The sequence below is a fragment of the Anarrhichthys ocellatus genome, unplaced genomic scaffold (genome assembly GCF_004355925.1).
Source record: "Anarrhichthys ocellatus isolate YVR2014 unplaced genomic scaffold, GSC_Weel_1.0 scaffold84, whole genome shotgun sequence".
NCBI classification, from domain to species: Eukaryota; Metazoa; Chordata; class Actinopteri; order Perciformes; family Anarhichadidae; genus Anarrhichthys; species Anarrhichthys ocellatus.
The window spans coordinates 1596083-1615082 of NW_022280114.1; the positions used below are offsets into that span (position 1 = coordinate 1596083).

General features: G+C 41.8%; 1 protein-coding gene across 5 annotated transcripts in view; it reads right to left on the minus strand.

The window, feature by feature from the left end:
* Positions 1-18200, minus strand: part of LOC116398435 (MAP7 domain-containing protein 1-like) — a 39599-nt gene extending 21399 nt beyond the window's left edge. For 3 of the 5 annotated variants that reach the window (XM_031874711.1, XM_031874710.1, XM_031874708.1), the window contains exons 1-2: positions 17719-18200; positions 1984-2193 (exon numbers count right to left, since the gene is read on the minus strand). In XM_031874711.1, the coding sequence (XP_031730571.1) occupies positions 1984-2193; positions 17719-17785 (277 nt within the window). In that variant the 5' untranslated portion in view covers positions 17786-18200. The remainder of the gene's footprint in view (positions 1-1983; positions 2194-17718) is intronic. The other 2 variants (XM_031874709.1, XM_031874707.1) reach the window with 1 other exon arrangement.
* Positions 18201-19000: the final 800 nt, after the last annotated feature.

Below are 19000 nucleotides of genomic sequence, written 5' to 3' on the forward strand. Positions count from 1 at the left end.
GCCTGGGCCACAGATTTGTGGTGGTCACCGTATTGAAAATGAATTAAACTTCAAACAGAAATGCATCATTTCTGAAACAATATCCCCGTTATTTTGATTCATCCACAATCCTGCGAACAGTTGTTAGTGGAACTGAGACATAGTGTCATTGAAAGCAGCTGGCAGCATGTTCTGTGGATTATCCCGAGTAACAGGGACACTGTTTCCGTGCTGCTTCAGACATTTTCACGTGTCCTTTTTCAAAGCTGTGAGCACCAACAACAAGATTAGATTGCCTTCCATTATTTGCACGGATAGATTTCACACAGAAAATGATTCAGTTGTGTTTTTTTCCATCTATTTGTACACTGATGATGTGGAAACTTTTGCAGCTTAGCTGTGATGAAGAACTGCTTCTCGGCCGTTCTCATCTTCAGCGATAATCAGCGTGAATCCTGATACGCTTTAATAGACACAGCGGTGGAGCACGAGGATTTGTGCGTCCCTCAAAACAGTCTGTGAAAAGCCACGACTGAAGAGCCGTAACACACCGTTGAAAAACCAGGACCCCCGGGGTGCCCGTCTCCTTTTGTGGCTCTCCTCCGTGCTATGTAATATGTATGGCGCGCATCCTCAACTAATCACAGAGGGCCCTGCAGCACTTCAGCGCCGTCTCCATGGCAACCTGAATTTCCTCCCCACCTTTCACAGAGTTTCCTACGCGACTGCACACTTCAGTCCGACTGATGGCAGTACGCTATGGAGTGCGAAGAAAAACAAAATCTTATCGACGTGGAGGTCTCGTCCCCTTCCCTCCACCTCCACCATCAGTCTTCCTCCACAGTATACATCCCGTCTCCTCCATAGCAAATGGCGATTTGGCATTCAGCCACTACCATCTGTCTGGCAGGAATGACTCAATATACATTAAAACTTCCATTCGGGCAAACAGTATGCGAAAACTATGCATGAATGCTTTCAGGTTTTACATGTGATGGACTTTGTCTTTGAAGGTCAGAAATGAAACATGGAGGATAACAAAACACCGCACAGTTTCATACTTTTAATGCCTTTTAAAGTGTTTTTTTCTTCATCATTGTGGGAGCCACTGCAGCGGTTCATGTGGAGCAACTGAGCGATTGACACGGAGCAGGTTCTGATGAAGAGGAAAACAAATGGGCCGACCAGCCCGACACAGTCTCATGGCCAGCAGCGGCGGGTGAAAAGGCTGACTCAGACATTTTACAACTAGTACTGTGAAAAAAATGGTAAAAATGGCAGCATTTTTTTCCTGCTTCCAATTTCCAACAGTTGTAATTGTAGCTATTGTTTATTTGCCATTACAGCAACAACTATGACCTTGCATTGCGTCAATCAAATGAGCACCGTCGTCTCCCTGCTGCCTCTCTCTGCCTTAATTACCGTTTTGTGCCAGCATCCTATCTGATCCCAGCTATCTGCCTGATGCCTGCAAATTAAGCACACAGCTGCCAGTTCTGTACAATACGGCAGCTTCTCTCATGTGTTATCTCATGTGTTATGTGGCAAAAACAGTAGCTTGTCATTTAAAATATCAACACAAGTGCTGCTGAAAAATATTAGCATATAAACAGACAAAGCCACAATTTTGTCGATCAAAAAAACGCCACTGCTGGCGATGCCCTTTTCTAAAAACATTCATTACCCGGCCAAAAGTGCGTGGACTTGCCTGTGGAGGTTAATGCTACAGCTTACAATTATATTTTAGACAGCGAATTGAATAATGCCACAAAGCAAAGTCTGTACACCTTTGGGATTCCATTAACTGGAACGAGCCAGACTTTAATGCCCCGAAATCTTTTCCGCTCTGATGGCTGAATTGGAGTAAATCCCTGCAGGCAGGCTCAAAAAAATCCTGTGGAAAGTCTTACCAGAAGAGCGGAGACTGATGTTTCCCTGCCTTAATCTAATAAATGTGATGATTTAAAGTTAGGCACTGAGTCTATGACTCAGATATCGAACAACCTTTCTTGGGCTGAGGGCTGCTGCCCGGGGTGGGGGGCCTCCCGTCCGTCTTGGAGGAGGCATCTGTCTTTGTGGGGGTCTCTGTTATGGGGCTGGAGTCTGTTTTGGGGGAGAGGTCTGTGACGGCTGAGTCGTCTGAGATCGGAGTGTCCTTCCCCAAAGACTTGTCCCCATTCTGGATGGACTGCAACCCCGTCTGCAGAGGAAGAGCTGGAAGACAGGGGAAAAAAGACAAATTTAATGATTGACAGGATACCACAGATGTTTCGTTTCGCTACCCGATATTTCCTAACGTCAAATCTCAATGATAAGCAATGTACATGTAGTTTTCTTTTTGCTGTCGCTGATGCTTTTTGTCCAATGTCTGACGTATTGTTGCATCACTGTTGGACAGTCCCCAAGGTGACGTTTCCAATAAACGTGAGCGACCTTCTTCCCCCATCCTTTGCCGAAACGCGATCACAGCAAACCTAGAAACCCCTTTGCGACCTAATTAACTCTCGCCTAATTAGAAATCATTAACACCTCTTTCACATGCAATTCATGCGCATCAGTCGCTCCGCTGCGAGACGCTGCGCTCTCCCCCCTCCGTCCCAGAAGGCCTCCTGTCAGCAGCGTTAAGCGCACCAGAAGTAGGTGAGCCACGAGCGTGGGAATAAATCTCTTTAGGTTATCTTCTGAAGCAACTGTTCGCAGTATTTAAAAAAAAGATAACTAGATACACATTGATTTTTCCCGTAGGGGCGGAAGAAAACACTGGAGGTTGTTGTGTAAGTCTATTTCAGCTCGCTCCCATAGTGGGTACCATGGGGATAATGAAAGATAATTGATTTAATTATCCCCACAGAGCCACCTAAATGGAATATAAATCCCCCGACTTCACTGTGGGGCAAAAAGCTGACAATGAATCAAAAAAAGTTGAATCATCAAATCATCAAATAATAGTTTTGAATCATCAAAAAATAGTTTTATTAAAGTAATTTTTTTAAAGTAAAAATGCCAAACACATGGTGGTTTAAGCTTCTCAATTAATGATTTGTTGCTTTTCTCTGATATTTGGGGTGTTGGACTGTTGGTCGGACAAAACAAGCAATTTGAAAATGTTGACTTAGATTCTGGTACATTTTAAAGAACATTTTAAAGTAATAGTGGTAAAAACGTGGCTCTGCATGACTTGAAAATTGACTTTGACACGTAAAGATGGTCGAGTTCCCCTTTGACCTACAGATTTATCGATAATGAAAATGGCCAGCACTTGCAGCTCTACTTTCAATATCATATTTTATGTAACACAAAGGCCTCTGGGCCTCCTAACTATGAGCACCATTGACGGCTCCACACAGATCCGGTCATGAGGCCAGACTTCCTGACCTCTGACCCTCACGGAGGGCGACAAAGAGGCAGCAAAAACAAAAAGCCACAAAACACATCCTGTCTTAATCCCGGCTGAGTTTGTTTTCACACTCCTGCCGGTACCACCACTGAGATCGGCTGCTGCTTGCCGGACCCCCCCCCCTTTGTCCCTCGCTGGCTGTCACACTGGAGAAGTCAGGACAAACTGAGCAGAGCCGCTATGACGCATGGCGGAAGGTGTGTGTGTGTGTGTGTGTGCGGGGGGGGGGGCAGGAAGAAGAAGAAGGGGCAATTTCTGCACTTCTACAAGGACACACGGAGAGTGAGAAAAGAGATTCATAGAGAAAGGAGAGCTGGAGGACAATGAGAGAGTGGAAAAAATGGTGCAGCAGGCTGTTTTTATAGCGACGGAGGAGGAAAAAGAAAGCTCAGGATTTTAAAATACAAAGAAAGGAGGGGAGAGATAAAGACAGTAACAGCTAGGCCCAGAGCTGGGAAAATAATGAGACAGGAGCTCAGAGGTAGGAAGGTGAGAGGCTGCAGGCTCCAGGCCAGCTCTCCCCTCCAGTCAGCCAGCGACGGGCAGATGGTCCAAACGCTCACCGAACCACATAAATCACAGATTAACACTGGGCTCCTCTCCAGCTACCCCCACTGTACTTCAAACACAGAGCTTAAATGCACAGGCTGCATTATAGAATACTAAAGGAGGAATGAGAGGACGTGAAGTAGAGCCCCGCGTGTGTTTAGACAAGAGAGTGAGAAAGAAAAGATGCAGGATGGCACCGCTTCTACCTGATGCTGGGAAAAAAAAGGATTTGGTAAAAAGAGGATCGCAGTGCTCCTCCTCACTTGAGAAGATTACTTTTTGGATTTGAACAGTTTACCAGCCTCATATGGCTTTAGTCAAACTTATTCAAAAAAGAATATAAGGCAACTAGTGGTGCTGATTATTCTGCCACCGTAACACTGTCAGGATGACTAAACGCATACATGAAAAAACAGATATGTAGAATCAGAGATTTGAGCTGCTTTGTTTGTTTTTGTAGTATGTTTTTCAGGACATTAAGATGTTTTTTTGTAGTTTTTATTGCTGCTTTTTTTTATTTCCTGGATTATTATTTCCTGTTTTGATAATCAGCTTTGAACCTTAATTGTGTATGTATAAACAAAAGAAGTGAGTGTTATTGCCAAATAAAAATGCAGGAAATAAACTTTATTTTACTGTGACTTGATTGCTGTGGATTATCGGCAAATACCTCTGATGATTATATGTATGTGTAAACCAGGTCTCACTGTGATGACATGCACAAAAAAAAACTACAAAAAAAGAGGGCGGGATCTCTCGTAAGACTCTAGTTTACGTTGCAGAGTTGACTTTAACTAGTTATTACCATAAGCACAGCATGGGTGTGGCTGTTGTGTGTTTTCTGACTGAAAAACAGGAGTGATGACAAGAGTTATGTAGAAGCAAAACTACAGTATAAACTCAGGAGCAGAAAACACAGCTTTACTGCTACAGTCTCACTTGGTCTGGTACGACCAGTAGCTTACGGTGGCGAGCTAATGTTGGACATCTTGAGACGGACATACTGTTCACTGACCCTGTCAGTCTTTCTTTATGACTCACTTCTCTACTTGTGCTACTGTTAAACTAGGTTAACATTAGTGAACAACATTAAAAGAAAGATGACAGCAACTGACTGCAGCTGTTTCAAAGTTTCTGATAAAGGTTCATCAACACAGCCAAAATGAAGATCCTTGGGATTTTTTTGCCACATTTTCTGATTACATTTATTAATTCAGAGGTTTGCAGAGCTCATGGTGGCAGTTAAGGCACTTTAAAACACTTTTCCAGCAATTTGCATAAAAAAATATCACTCCTCGGAGTCATAACTTGATCAAATGTGAACTCAAAGACATGCCACACATAACTATATTCAGCTTTACTTATGCTTTCCGTAGATATTACTGTCTTAGCCAATAAACATCCATAAATCCTCTCAGAAAAAATAGAAAGACGCCACTTACAAATCCAGAACCTGCATGAGAATCATGGCGCTTTAAAGTTTGATTCAGTATCAAAGCAATCCAGCGATAGTTGTCTGTAATTCGGCATACTTTTGGTGTCTTGGTAACTAAATACAGGCAAAAAAAAACGGGGCTCAAGATGCAGCAGCATTTAGCTTCCTAACACATGGCAACATCTTACTTCCTGTTTACATCCCCCCCAAAGAATGATGGGAAATGTACTCCCAAAAGTTATGAAATGAATACCCCTAAAAATAGGGAAGACCAAGAATAATAATAATAATAATAGTAACATAATCTATGAATATTAACTTTTTCCATGTTTGTCGGCACATTTTTTTAAGAAAGCTCCTGGTCATTATCAGGGAAATTAAATGGCAAAAATTCACAACTGCCTCCAATATAATAGTAGCTACGTCTTACTAGTGAAAACTAAAATCATAATATGGGATAATACCGTAATATAAACATGCACCCATAATATTAAAACACATGGCTACAGTGGTGTCCCTGCAACAACATGACAATCCATACAGCCTTGCAGAAATACATGTCTTATCGCACACGATCAACCATTCATGTGACTAGCTCCACAGAAACACAAATTCAGCATGATGTCGACCCGTCACTCCCCCCTCCCTCCCTCAGAGCTCCACGTCCCTCCACAGCCAGTCTCAGGTTTCTGTGCCACTGTGACAGACTCTGGGTTTATAAATAGCGATAAGCACCATACTGAGAATGTCGGCCATAAAAGGGGCTGGCTTCTGTCGAGGCACCTTGGGACGGCACAGCGACCACAAACTGCAGCATGTGGTACACCAGATTTACCACACAGGCAGGTTAATTTTGTTTGTGTGTGGGCCACATTGGCTGGTAAAATCCTACTCCATCTGGCATTTAGAAAAAACTGTTGTAGCCAATAACAAAATAAAACAGAGGCAGACGTCCAAATGAGAGTTGGTAACCTGCCAGACTTGACTGAAATTTACCAGCAATCGTCAGGAAAAAACCCTTTGACATTGTTTCCACTCAGGCGGATGAGGGAGTGTGGATGCTTATAATTCTAGTTCTAGTTCACTGCATTTCCCAGAATTCCTTTTTGATGAAAGGCTTCTGAGAACATGTGAGACAGCTGTGGGTTGTATGTGCATGTAGTGGAACTGACAGAAAACTGTGATGTGGTGTGGTTTGAAAACAAACAGTACAATGGTTCAAAAACTTTAACACCCAGATAAGAGGTTGTGTTTTAAGAGAACTTACATTACAAGCCGATCAAACGCGACGAGTTTGAAAGAGGGGTAACCCTCACAATGAGCACGATTGACATAAAGATGGGACATATAAGTGGGGCAGTAGGCCAGCCAATCACATATTCTCTCATTTTCTCTCTGCATTCAGTCTGGCTTTTACCGCTATAGCATGGACATTATTTGGGGGAAGTCATATTTTTGACTTGTTTGGACACAGTTTAAAAGTATTTCGGATGGTCAAGATAAACCTCATTGAGCTCCGTTTTTAGAGGCAACAGCTCTTCCAAAAAGGAAAAAAAATGCACCTTAGTTATCATATAGCTGACTGTACTGCGATATCAATGTTCCTGGTTCACTCTACTGTCTACTTTCGAAAAAAAAGTCTCCAAAAAATATAGATAACATTAACAATGGCTCTGTTGTATTATAACAGCCACAACAAACGCCAAGTCATGGTTTGTCCATGACCTCGAAACCAAAATTCAATTCAGAGCCATCGGTCATTTTATGTGATGCGTCAAATTGTCTTCTGGGTGAAAGGCTTGTTATCACTCTTTTGGACTTGTGCTGTTTACATCAACACATAAGTTGTTATTACCACCGGAAAAAATAGGATCTTTCTGAAAGCTCCAATGCATTTCGATACTTTTGTCCAACTCATTTATATCATTGAGGGTATGAGCTAAATTATATAATAACCTTTATAAACTGTTGTGTTTAGACTGCATTAGTGCAGTTTACTATACTATATTAAAGAGCTAGTATGAGTTTGTTCAGATTGTAGTGACAGTAAATATGAAAGATATTTAAAATGAAGCATCTCTTTAATCAGACCTTTTTAGAGGTGGATGGGAGCTGAACCCATGTTGTGTGAAGCAGGTCAGACTCTATTGTTTGGAGTTATGTGCATGAGAGAGCCAGTATGTGAACACACATGTGTTCGTGTGTGTGTGGGTCTTTGTGATGAGCAGGCCATATTGGATCTGGGTCAGGCCAACCTCAGGAATCCCTGGCATCCACATTCCACTTGCATGTGTTTCATAACGCAAATGTGTGTCTTTTGTATGTGTCTGCATCTTCTGCATGTGCCAAAGACTCAACAATCATCCAAAATAAAGAAGAGATTAAATAGTGTGTGTGTAGTCAAAGCAACAGGACAATATCCGATTGATTTCACTCCCACAAAATGCACAAACTCAGATTGAGTGACTCGAGGAATTTGTAATATTCCAACTAAAAACAGACATCTTGAGACATGAATTCTCATTTCACAACCTTCTGCAGGACATATCTGACTGCTTACACATTGTCAAAGAGCACATTTGGCCTTGATGGATGCCTACACAACCTCTTCCTCTGTGGATATAAAGAAAAAAAAAAACGGAAACGCTCTTGGGCAACAATCATCCACGCCCCAGGGAAAAGCAGAGGAAGAACATTCCTGGGACATTGGTGGTGCTGAGAGCAACAAGAGCCAAAACACACGCCTCCAGTTTGTATGTCTGTAGAGCTATAACCATTGAGTGTGTGTGAAATGTTCATGAAATTAAATTACCTAGAACATATTCAGGTCTTACACTTTTTAAGCTGGAACAAATGTATCTATTGTCCATTGTAGTGACCTGAAAATCCCCCAGTTCCATCTCATGACAAACAAGAAGCACCGAGTAAGCCGAAAAGGTCACTGAGTCAAATCTCAAGCATGCATGATGTAAAGAAGCCCCCAAAACAAAATGTCACCCAAAAACACCCAACTTCCTCTGAGGGGAAAGGAAAACTTCAGGAATCACAAAACAAATGCTGCACAAACCTTTGAAGGCCTCAGATTCTCCCGTTGCGCTGTGAGAGGTCACCAGAACCAGCAGCTGTGTTTGCAACGAGTTTCATGTCGCAGCAATGAGCAACAACCACATGCCCAGCTACTAATCACTGTCACAGAAGAAGAAATGTGGCTTTCTGTGCTGATGATAGAAGAGAAACCTTCATTTTTATGGCTAGGTTTAAATTACAGACCCCTGTGTGTCAGCTGTAATGCACAATGCTGTGTTTTCTCTTTGGAGTCTGGTTAGAAGTGAACATAGCTGACGGTTTTGCTAAGTCATGCCACCGTTCGCGACTGGGCTACGCCTGTCAAGTTTTCCCTTCTGTTCTTAAAAAATATGAGTCTTCAGAAGAAGACAAAATAAGGCTCTTCATTTCTACCCAACAAGGACTTAGTCACCTGAAATGACGACCGCTAGCTAGCATAAGCTAATGCTCAGGGTAAAACTCAGTGAGTTGGTCTCCAGCTGACTTTTTAACGTTTTCATTCAGCTTCTTTTAATACGGTCCTAAATAATTGCTCCATACATGATATGATGTGATAAGATTGCAGCTTACTTAGATAAACTGAAGTAAATCAGCTTGAGTTAAGATGACTCGTTAAGATGAGGCTTAAAAGCTACAGTTTAGTTTGTGTCTTTCTACTGTGTTTTACGGTTGATTTATTTGGTTTCAGAGTAACATTTGTTGTTGCTCTAGCTTACAGAAGCTAACTGGCTAACTTTGGTAGCAGTTGTTGGCCTTGCGAGGCAGGGAGTGTTTGATTGGCTGACAGCTGACGGTCATGAAATGACATGTTAAGAAATAAAACTTGACAGGAAATGTGTCATCAGGAAAAGCGTTGATGAAAATACAGTTCAGAATAATTGAATCATTTCACAAATTGCAGGTGAATTGATGTATTTTATGCATTTCATTCATGAGATTATTTAGAAGAAATGTCTTTATTTTATCAATTTAATATTGAACATTTTGTGGTTCCATACTTCACACAGATTGTATTTGAGTGGCTACAGACATCTCAGAAACAAATTAGTTAAAGACTTATGGAAATAAATCAAATATTATCTTAGATTTACATTAAAACATGCTCTTTTATTGTAATTGAACTGTCTCTTCAATACTGACCCATATGACTCTGCCTAACATTTGACATTTTCTGCCTCCAAACAACCAAAAATGTGACTAATCATGACAGAAGATGCTGGTGTATAATAGCAAACATCAGTGTGAAGGACCATTTTCTCGTCATCTCAACCCCTCCCCCGTCTCTGAATACGGTGCAAAAACACGACAACCTATTAAAAGTTAATAGTACTAAAAAAAGTACTAGAGAGGCTGTATTGGTCTGAACATGAGAGCTAAAATTGATTCAGTCAGAATGGCGAGGGGCAGGCGACAGGATGTTACTCCACTGCAAACACAAGGGATCTCCAGATGCTTTTAACCACAGAGAAGTGGGTGACCCAGTCACAAAGACGCACAACAGAGCCAGGCATGAATCATATATAGAAAATCTATTATTCACTCCTTCTTCCTCCTTCTCTATTCACTAGCTCAGGGTTGATACTAAAACATAAAGTCAAAGGTGATGCAGCAAGAAAGGAAAGATTTCTAAACCATTTTAAATGGCGATGTGCTGAGAAAAGCTTTTCTTCAAGACGTGGAGAAAATAGCTCAGGCGTGGTTTGTTGTAACTGAGGCTGTCGTCTAGGAGTTCAACTTCTTCAGCCATGACTTCATCATTGGGTCATCATCTGACATAGCAACAATAACCAAGACACATGATGTAAATAACCACATTGTCACCACATGGTCTTTATGGCACTTTAAGGCACACGGAAGGAAGTTTTAACAATAAAGCAGCAACATTCGAGTTCGTAGGGTAACAAACAGACAGATGACAAAGAGGAAAATATGGCCTTTTTGTGATGAAAACATCAGAATCGAGTGTATATAGCCCACAGCTGCCCCATCACACTCACCCACTTGTTTTGGACCCATATGTAGGGCATAACGTTATCTGGCTGACTAATGTTGACCTGGCAGCGTGGTGAGGTGTGATGACGACTAAATTTAATCTCAGCTGAGGTCTGGTTTCAGTGCTGCGTCACGGCAGGTCAACAAACAATGCTGAGACAGCTGGAAAAAAAGGTTTATATCATGCCCCATCTCCATTTGAGCTGAACCTTTGTAGTTTCACTGGGTAACGTTTCTCAGGAAGAGGCTGATATTTTGTAAAATGCTATACTTTTAATAGCAAGCTGAGAAGCTATAATGACGAACAGGGGGGAAGGTAGAACAAGAAAGATACATAATGAATAGCTGGGAATCGTTTAAATTTGTTTTTCTGCAAGTGTGAAATATGTGTAAAAAATGGAGTAAATCAAGCTATTACAACATGCACAAAATAAAAGTGCATTTGAACTCTGTATGAATAATATACTGCTGTAAATATATTTCCCATACATTTATTTTCAATGTTATCATTCGATGCTATTCAATAAAAAAATTGAAGTGTTTCATTTTGAAAGCACCTTTTGCTTCCAATATTGACAAGCAGACCCTTCCAATTCATGAGGCGACCGTAAAATATGAATCTTCTTTTATTACCTAAACGCCATGAGGACAAGGGTTCGATAACTAAATTCAATGGGACCAGGGTGCTGCAGCATCAGCTCTGTAGTGTTTTGCTTCAAAGACGTGAGATGTTCAATTGTGTTGGAGATAAATTCAACATGCTGGAGGACAGACGTGATCTGCTGCAGCTCTGTCAATAGAAATCTGGCAACCAAGAAGGGTTTGTGATGGTCTGCTAGACTTGAGGAAAACCTGACCAGATGCAGCCAAAATGTGCCGCCGGCATCTTGCTGCAGCCTGGTCTTCACCCTCCATCCTGGAGACGAGACTTTTCAAGGATCATTTCAGGAGCATAAAAAGGCCACAGCGAGCTGCGTCACCGCGACTCCTGCGTGGGTAATGGAAGAAGCAGAGTGGAGTCATCGAAGAAGACTGCGGAGGTGATCAATTGACTGGCCGCTGCATTTTTGAACTGGTTCGACGATGCTCATCTGCCGTTCAAAAATAGCTGTGCCGAGAGCAGAAAAAACACATGGAGGCGGTTTGAAAAGGAGAGAAAACATCTGACAACACCACGTGACGACGCATCCTTACACAACCAAATGATTTTCTCGTTGCAGGGCGTGTGGGCACCATGCACCATTGTCACATCTGTCTCAAGTCAAGATGGCTGATCACAGAGATATGTTTATTTTTGGTTGAGATGGTGAGTGGCGTGTGTGTGTGTGTGGGTGAGTTTAAGTGGGCATAGACGTAGCTACATCAGGGCTGTTATCTACACACACACACACACACACACACTTATGCACACATACACTTCAAAGCAGGAAGAAGGGGGGGGGGGTACATCTGTTAGTGATTCCCCTGAGGTTTGAATAAGACATCAACAAAAACATCCAGTGCATACTGCAAGGCATCATGGGTAACGGGGGACAAGTACAGGACAGGAACCAAACAGATAGAGCCGCGTTGCCGATACAAAAATCTTGCTATTAGAGGGGGTTGTTTTCTAAAAGAATCAACATGTTCATGTATCATCTCCTTCGAGAAAAGAAATTTGAGCTTACGAGGTCTCCTTTGCAGCTAGCACAGCAAAAACAAGCTCCTATTTATCACTTATGAGATTAATTCAGCTGCATTAATATTGACCAATTACACTTGAATTGAACAGCCCAGCGCCAAGGGAAGTAAAATCTGAGTGTGCTGCAGAATTTTTAAAAAAGGAGGGAGGGAGGGGAGTTCCTCCGGGTCAGCTGGAAAGGCCCTGAGGACACAAGCAGTACTGTAGTACTCTGTGTAATACATCAAAGAGAATCGTCATCTTGAATATTCAAGCTACATTCAAGAGCAGAGTTGCTTGTAGCTTAAGAGTAGAGTGAAGCCTCTGACCGAAATGTGGCTGCAGCACCAGGTCAATCATTTTCAGTTTTTATGCAAATTTTGGTTGATCACAATTTTTCCAGAATCCAATGTGACATCTTCATATTACTAGTTCTATCAGACCAGCAGTCCAAAACCTAAACATATTCACATAATACATTTTTTATACGTCTCAAAGCAAGGTATTGAACAAATTATCCCTGTGTTATTGGCGCTGAAAAATGTAAATAATATCCAGCTATCCAGCCCTACCTGTAACCATAAATCAACCAATTTTTCAAAAGACAGACAGATGAGCAAAAAATAAAAATAAACGATCACTGGAGGATAAGGCGAACAACTTTGTCTCATACCAGAACACAAAATTGTTTTTAAATTAAACAAAATTAGAAAGTAATGTATGCAAACATACAGTAGGTAGCGACAAAATATTTCTATGATTTTATTGTCTTATGGAGTTTTGTTTATTAATTTATCCCCTGGCTCTTTTGTAGCACCTTTTTCCTTATTTACCTAGAAATGTGACTGGTAAACACTTAATCTACCAAAACATGATTGTAAAGATGATAATCTCATAATCCGGTGATACAAAGCCTTTGTTTTTGGACTGATAGCTGGAGAGCTGTCAGTTCACCTCCTGGGCACTGCCGAGGTGCCCTTGAGCAAAGCACCAAACCCCCCCCAACTGCTAGGAGTGTATGAAGTGTACCTTCCTTTTCTTTGCAAGTCCCAAATCAAAACTAAGTCCTACTTTGTTGCCGAGTCCTAAACAAGTCAATTTGTCTGTCAGCTCGTCTGCTGTACCAAACACACATTTTTTGTTGTTGTTTTTAAGTGCTTCAAGTCTTTTTTGATTTTGTCAAATCGAGTCTAAAGTCGAGTCAAAAGTCTGAAGTCATCCAACCGGTGACTCGAGTCCCCGGTGACCTAAGTCTGAATCAGTCATAGAAGCTTTGACTGTGCAAAACTGAAACATCCTCTGGTGCACAATCAGGAAGTGATGTGTTTTGCTTTTCCTGACGCAGCAGCGGACCATGTGGCATAAACAGAGGAAGAAGCTCCAACAGCTACGAAGAGCACTAAAGTGGTATTTGGGAAGTGCACCTCAAAAACATTAAAAATTGGGTGATTTTGTCTTGACTGTGAAGCGTTTGGAGTATGTGTACATATTGTTGAATCCTAAAGAGATCAGCGCCCTGATTTCTCTCATTACTGCCTCCACATTAGCTCTAAAATAGTCACAGGCGTGTAGGTGTTGCTGCAATGACTCTAATCTATAAAATGTGATATGACAGTTCCTTTTATGACTAAGCTCTGCCTCACACCGTTCCCTAACAGGATTATGCAGCAAACAGGATCGACATCCTATTCATGAATTCAGATTTTTTTCCGAACACCCGATACAAAGGGAAACATGGGAAATATGTGCAGTGCTCAGGAGGCTGTGTCCTTCTCCCTCTTCATACTCGGATGGAGCACTTCCTCTCCTTTCCCGTGCGAGTGGTTGGCCTCACGGCTGTGATTCATAGCATCTGGTCACAGGGGCCGCTGACGTGGAGTGTACAAGGGGGGTGACGCTCTGGTCTCTTCATCCTCCTCCCTTCTCCCCATCCAGTTTCACAGAAACATTCTAGCCGATTCCCCCCCCCCCCCCATGTGCAACCATTCAAGCCCCCAGGACTCAGACAACACACGGTTGGCAGAGCTGTGAGAACTTACTCCATCGCACTGCAGGAGCTGACAGGAGCTTTAGCTTTAGTTCAGGTTTGGGCCCTCTGATGCTAACAGAGACTGTATCAAAAAAACTGTGTTGATACTGGAATCTGGATTTAACAATCTAAAGTGTAACAATTAGTCACGTAGACGATCAAGAGACAGATTCATCTGCAACTATTTTGACGATTAGTCGATTGGCCGCTCACCCATCTTTAGTTTTTCTCTTTTCACTCTAAGCTAGACACGCTAATGTTTGACTGTTTAATCCATTCTTTACATTTTTGCTGTTGTATTTTTTGGTTTTAGAAATGCTATAACAGACACCAACCATTTATTTTTTTCACTCTTGCTACAGCATCAGTTTTGGTTGCTAAACTATGAGTGAACCCCTCCTGCTGTTAGCTTGTTAGCTAACGGTCAAGTGAACATCCATCGAAGCACAAATGACAAACATTCTCTGGTTCTAGCTTCTCAAATGTGAGGGTTCGTTGCTTTCTTAATTCAATATCTTTGGGGTTTTGGACTGCTGGTCAGACAAAAATAAGCAAGTATAAGACAATTGTGAAAATAATTCTTAGCTGCAGCTCTACATGTCCGTAACTCAACTGTATTTACTCTCCGAGGTTACTTCTTCCCGGAGTTCAACTGTGGAGGATGACTGATGATAGCGGCAAATTAAAAGGCGTTGGAAGGAAGGTTTCTAGGCCAGAATCCACATTTCCAGCCTGGCTGTGTGATGTTGAGCGTGTGCCAAGAACATAACGTCAGCACGACTGGGAAGCTCACGGGTCCAAAGGGAGGCCACGTCTCATGATCACTTCCACAGAGGAGCATTCAACTCCACACTGAGACTCTGACTGCAAGGCTGCTGGAAGAGCGGGCACGGCGGCAACTGCAGAGAATTTAACAACTGTACAATTCAAACTGCTTTACAGACGAGTTGCAGGGTATTTTCCATTTCGCAAAAAGCCGGTGCCACTCCTATTGTGGGCCGTAAACAAAGACTCTTTGAACATGTCGTGTCTTGGAGAGTCTTGGTTTGGCTCCAGCGCTTGCCGAGTTAGTAAGAAAGGCCGCCGCAAGCTGCGTTTCCTCTCAGAAAAAAAACGTCTATTCTGCTTCTATGACATCGAGACTCTGAAACACCAGCAGACGGGAACACAGGCTCTGTTTGAGTGTCGTAATGCTGCTGGCTGACTGGTTTCATGGCGTGTGGGGGGATGACAGGAGATATATGAGGTCAGGAGAGATGAATGCATGCATCGATGTGTTAGGGATTTGGATGGTCGACGTGCATCAAAGGGCTAAACCAAACGTCTGCCAACCTCAGACCTGAATAAATCACTTTGAAATGGGCTTATGATCCCCCTCTCACAGCTCTGCATGCACACTATAGGCCGTAAAAAGCAAACAAGCCCAGGTTGGCTTTTCTTTCTTTCTATCAAAGAATGAGACTTACGGCTCTCAGAAAGGCGTCAGAGAAAAAGAATGTTTCTGTTTACCTAATGCCACTGCCTTTTTCGGCGTCCAGCATTCCGGATAACGTCACATGTTGAACAGCTCTGCTGCATGCTGCGGCTCTGACTGCAACCAAAACACGCTTTGTTTTCCACCTCAGATCACTTTTCCATGGGCGAACCTGCTCAAGAACAATACGAGCTCTTTGAGTATTTCAATAAACGCACTCTGTTTCCAGCAGAAATCACCCCTCTGAAGAAGAATTAATACAAAAGTTACACGATCGAGCGCCTAAAAACAGCTTCAAAGTTGACAAGCATGCCTCAAACACACACACACAGGATGTTATTTCCCTTCTTTTGACCACTGAACAAGCAGCCTCCAGTTCAATGTATACTCAAAGTCAACAAACAAAGCATCACAATTCTACGACTGTAAACCATTTTAACGTCCCAATATCAATGCAGCAATAGGTGTATTTTTTTTAACACGAGTGGATAAAAAACAGAAAGAAAAAGAGAAAAACCTTGAAATAGCATCTTTGTGCCTTTGCTCAGGATCACTTTAGACTAATTATGACTCTTTGATTGTGAACTCCAAGACGTTTCTTCTCAGAAGAGACCAGAATCAGGGCTGTAACCAAAAGGAGACCTGTGCTTGTTGATAGGTGTCTAATAGAGCTAGAAACGATAAATTAACCAGATTACTGCATATATATATATCTGTATCGAGGTGTGTCGGCCGATAATTAACAAGAAATTGCACCACAGAAAATTCCAACCAGTGTCACCGTTACAAAGTTTGACTTCCAGAGAGCCAGCGGTCTTGGTCGAAGTATTAAAAAAAAAAAATCCAAGGGATCCATATCAAGATTGGTTGTTTATGTTATGTGTTTATGTAAGAAAAAAACAGTTACGATAACCCATATATCGTTATCGAACTCGCAAATATGAATCAGTGTTGGTCCCACAATTTCCAGTATCTGTTGCTATTCTTCGTCTTGCAACAGCCGATGCACATGCAGCAGCCTATAGACACCCACACATGCAGGGAGCCAGCACCATGACAGCCTGCCTTTGCGGTGATGAAAAGCTGCAGCAAACGTTTCTCCCTCCATCCAATGCTCTCCACATCCAGTGGAAATAGAGGGAGGGGGGGGAGGGCTACCAATGAACAGAAAGTCACCTTCTGCCAGCACACAGGTCAAGGGGAGATGTGTGAAGGATACAAGACACCACAAATGTATATAAGCCAATATAAACGTATATATATGTATATATATATATATATATATATATATATATATTAATACTGGAGTACTAGCCTAATTATATTGTGCTTATATCCTTCTTTTCCAGGCTTTTGGAATAATATGTCAGGGTTTTGCTGGTCTATTTCATGTAATATTAACATAATTAGATCATTATAGCATGTACAGTGTAAGAGGAAATGGGACTCACTAATATCAGCTTATAATTATGAGGATTTCACTGAAATAAAATCTTCACAGGGCTACTGGATCAGCCACAAAGATTATGGTCAATATGAGGAACCATCAGTTGGAGATGCAGACGTTAACATCAGCCGCTATTTGCGCTGCTGATGTGCTCTTGAGCAAGACACTGACCGAGATTAAAGAGGAGTTTTCCCTGCATGGAATCTGTTTAGTATCTCACTAATACTGTGTGCTAAGAGTGATTGTTTTTTTTTTTTGCAGTGTCTTCAGCTGCGCCAGCTTGCCTCATTGTATATATGTGTGGGCCATTTTTCACCCCTGTGCACCACTGACGTGTTTGGTAATGGAGACCACAGCTCAGTGCAGCATTTCCAGGATCTCTTGCTGGTTAGGACCCCCCTGATAGAGAGAGGTGCAGACAGCCCGCTGTTTGAGTGTGGGGGGAAATTACAGCAGGACGGACAAACATCCCATCTTTTAAGATTTGAAGTGGGAGGAATCGGATGTGTTGTAGTGCTGCAGCTGTTGAATCTTGAGTGTTCAGTGCCCAGAAGGACTGGAAAATACCGACACACTTTAATTATGATTGGTAGGATAAAAAGATTAAGGGGGAAAAAACACATAATAATCACAACCACCACCCTCTTTAATTCTACAGCGACGTTATTGGCCGTAACCTATTATACTCACATTTGTCTGTTAGCGTCAGCTTCTCTCCGAAATGATGTCCAAGCTCTTTATAATCCATTGTTTCCATTCAGGCGGACCGATTCCCTTTCGCTGTCATTCCTCAGAGTCGCAGAAGTACATGAGATGAAACTCCCGGTACAGATCGCCCCAAACACGCCCTTTGTAAATCCAACCGGAATAGAAAGAAAAAGTGACCAAAACAATAATGTGGAAATAAAAACAGGATCCAACTAAAAAAAAGAAACGACTGGGAATGTCAGAAATGCTGAATTGTAATAAACTGATATCAGTGTCTTGTTCAAATTAGAGACTCGGTCCAATCCAGTGAGTCGTTAGTGGAAAATTTACAGTGTGAGAATAAAAAGCTTCAGCGAGTCCTGTGAGGACCAGAGTCAAGTTGCAAAGACTGACAAAAACTACTTCCGGTCAGATTTTTTAGAATAAAATGATGCCATCGTATTTCAAGTTGCTGCGCGCTGCTGGTGCGATGGGACGACCAGCTCGTTTTCAGTTCTTATCAATATGCTATTTACCGGAAACCCCAGAAATATAGCCGCTTGCCCCCAGAGGCATATCCGTTCACATGGGTTCGATGGGTTCTGAGATTTACTTTTTCAATTATTTCCAAAGTTAAGAATTAGGTAGCTGTAAACTTATTTTCAAATATATCTTTCTGATTTTCACATACAGTAAGTAGCAAACCATGACCATTCAATATATACAAAAAAACGAATTAAACACAAACAATGGATTTCAACAGGAGGCTGAAATGAATACTCTTAGAAGACAGATTGGAAGAATACTCAATCAGATTTCCAAAGTATGGTCATTATATTCAAAAGGTCTGATAACTATTTGTTGCAACATGATATAGCCTAGGTGTATATATCAAACACAAATGCGTCTCTTCAATGTATTGTACAGGATTTAGCTGAAAGCCAAATTTGATTTGCAGTCCTTTGGTAGGTCACCATTAGAAAATACAAACAATGATTTAGGCATACAAGACAAAACAGACAGGACAAATACTACGAAAGTATTAGTAACAATTTTGTATTATATATCCATACAGCTGTTATCCCAGAATTTTCCTCACTGCAAAGTGGAACAGCCCCAATGTAATTACATTGAAAAGCGTACTACTACTATGGTTGGAATTAATAATTCATTAACACATATCGATTTTGAACAATTACTTAAAATGTTCCAGGTACCGCAAAAACAACCGTGTTTTATTCTGAAAGCAACATTGCTCAATTTCCGGTATATGTCTCGTTCTCCC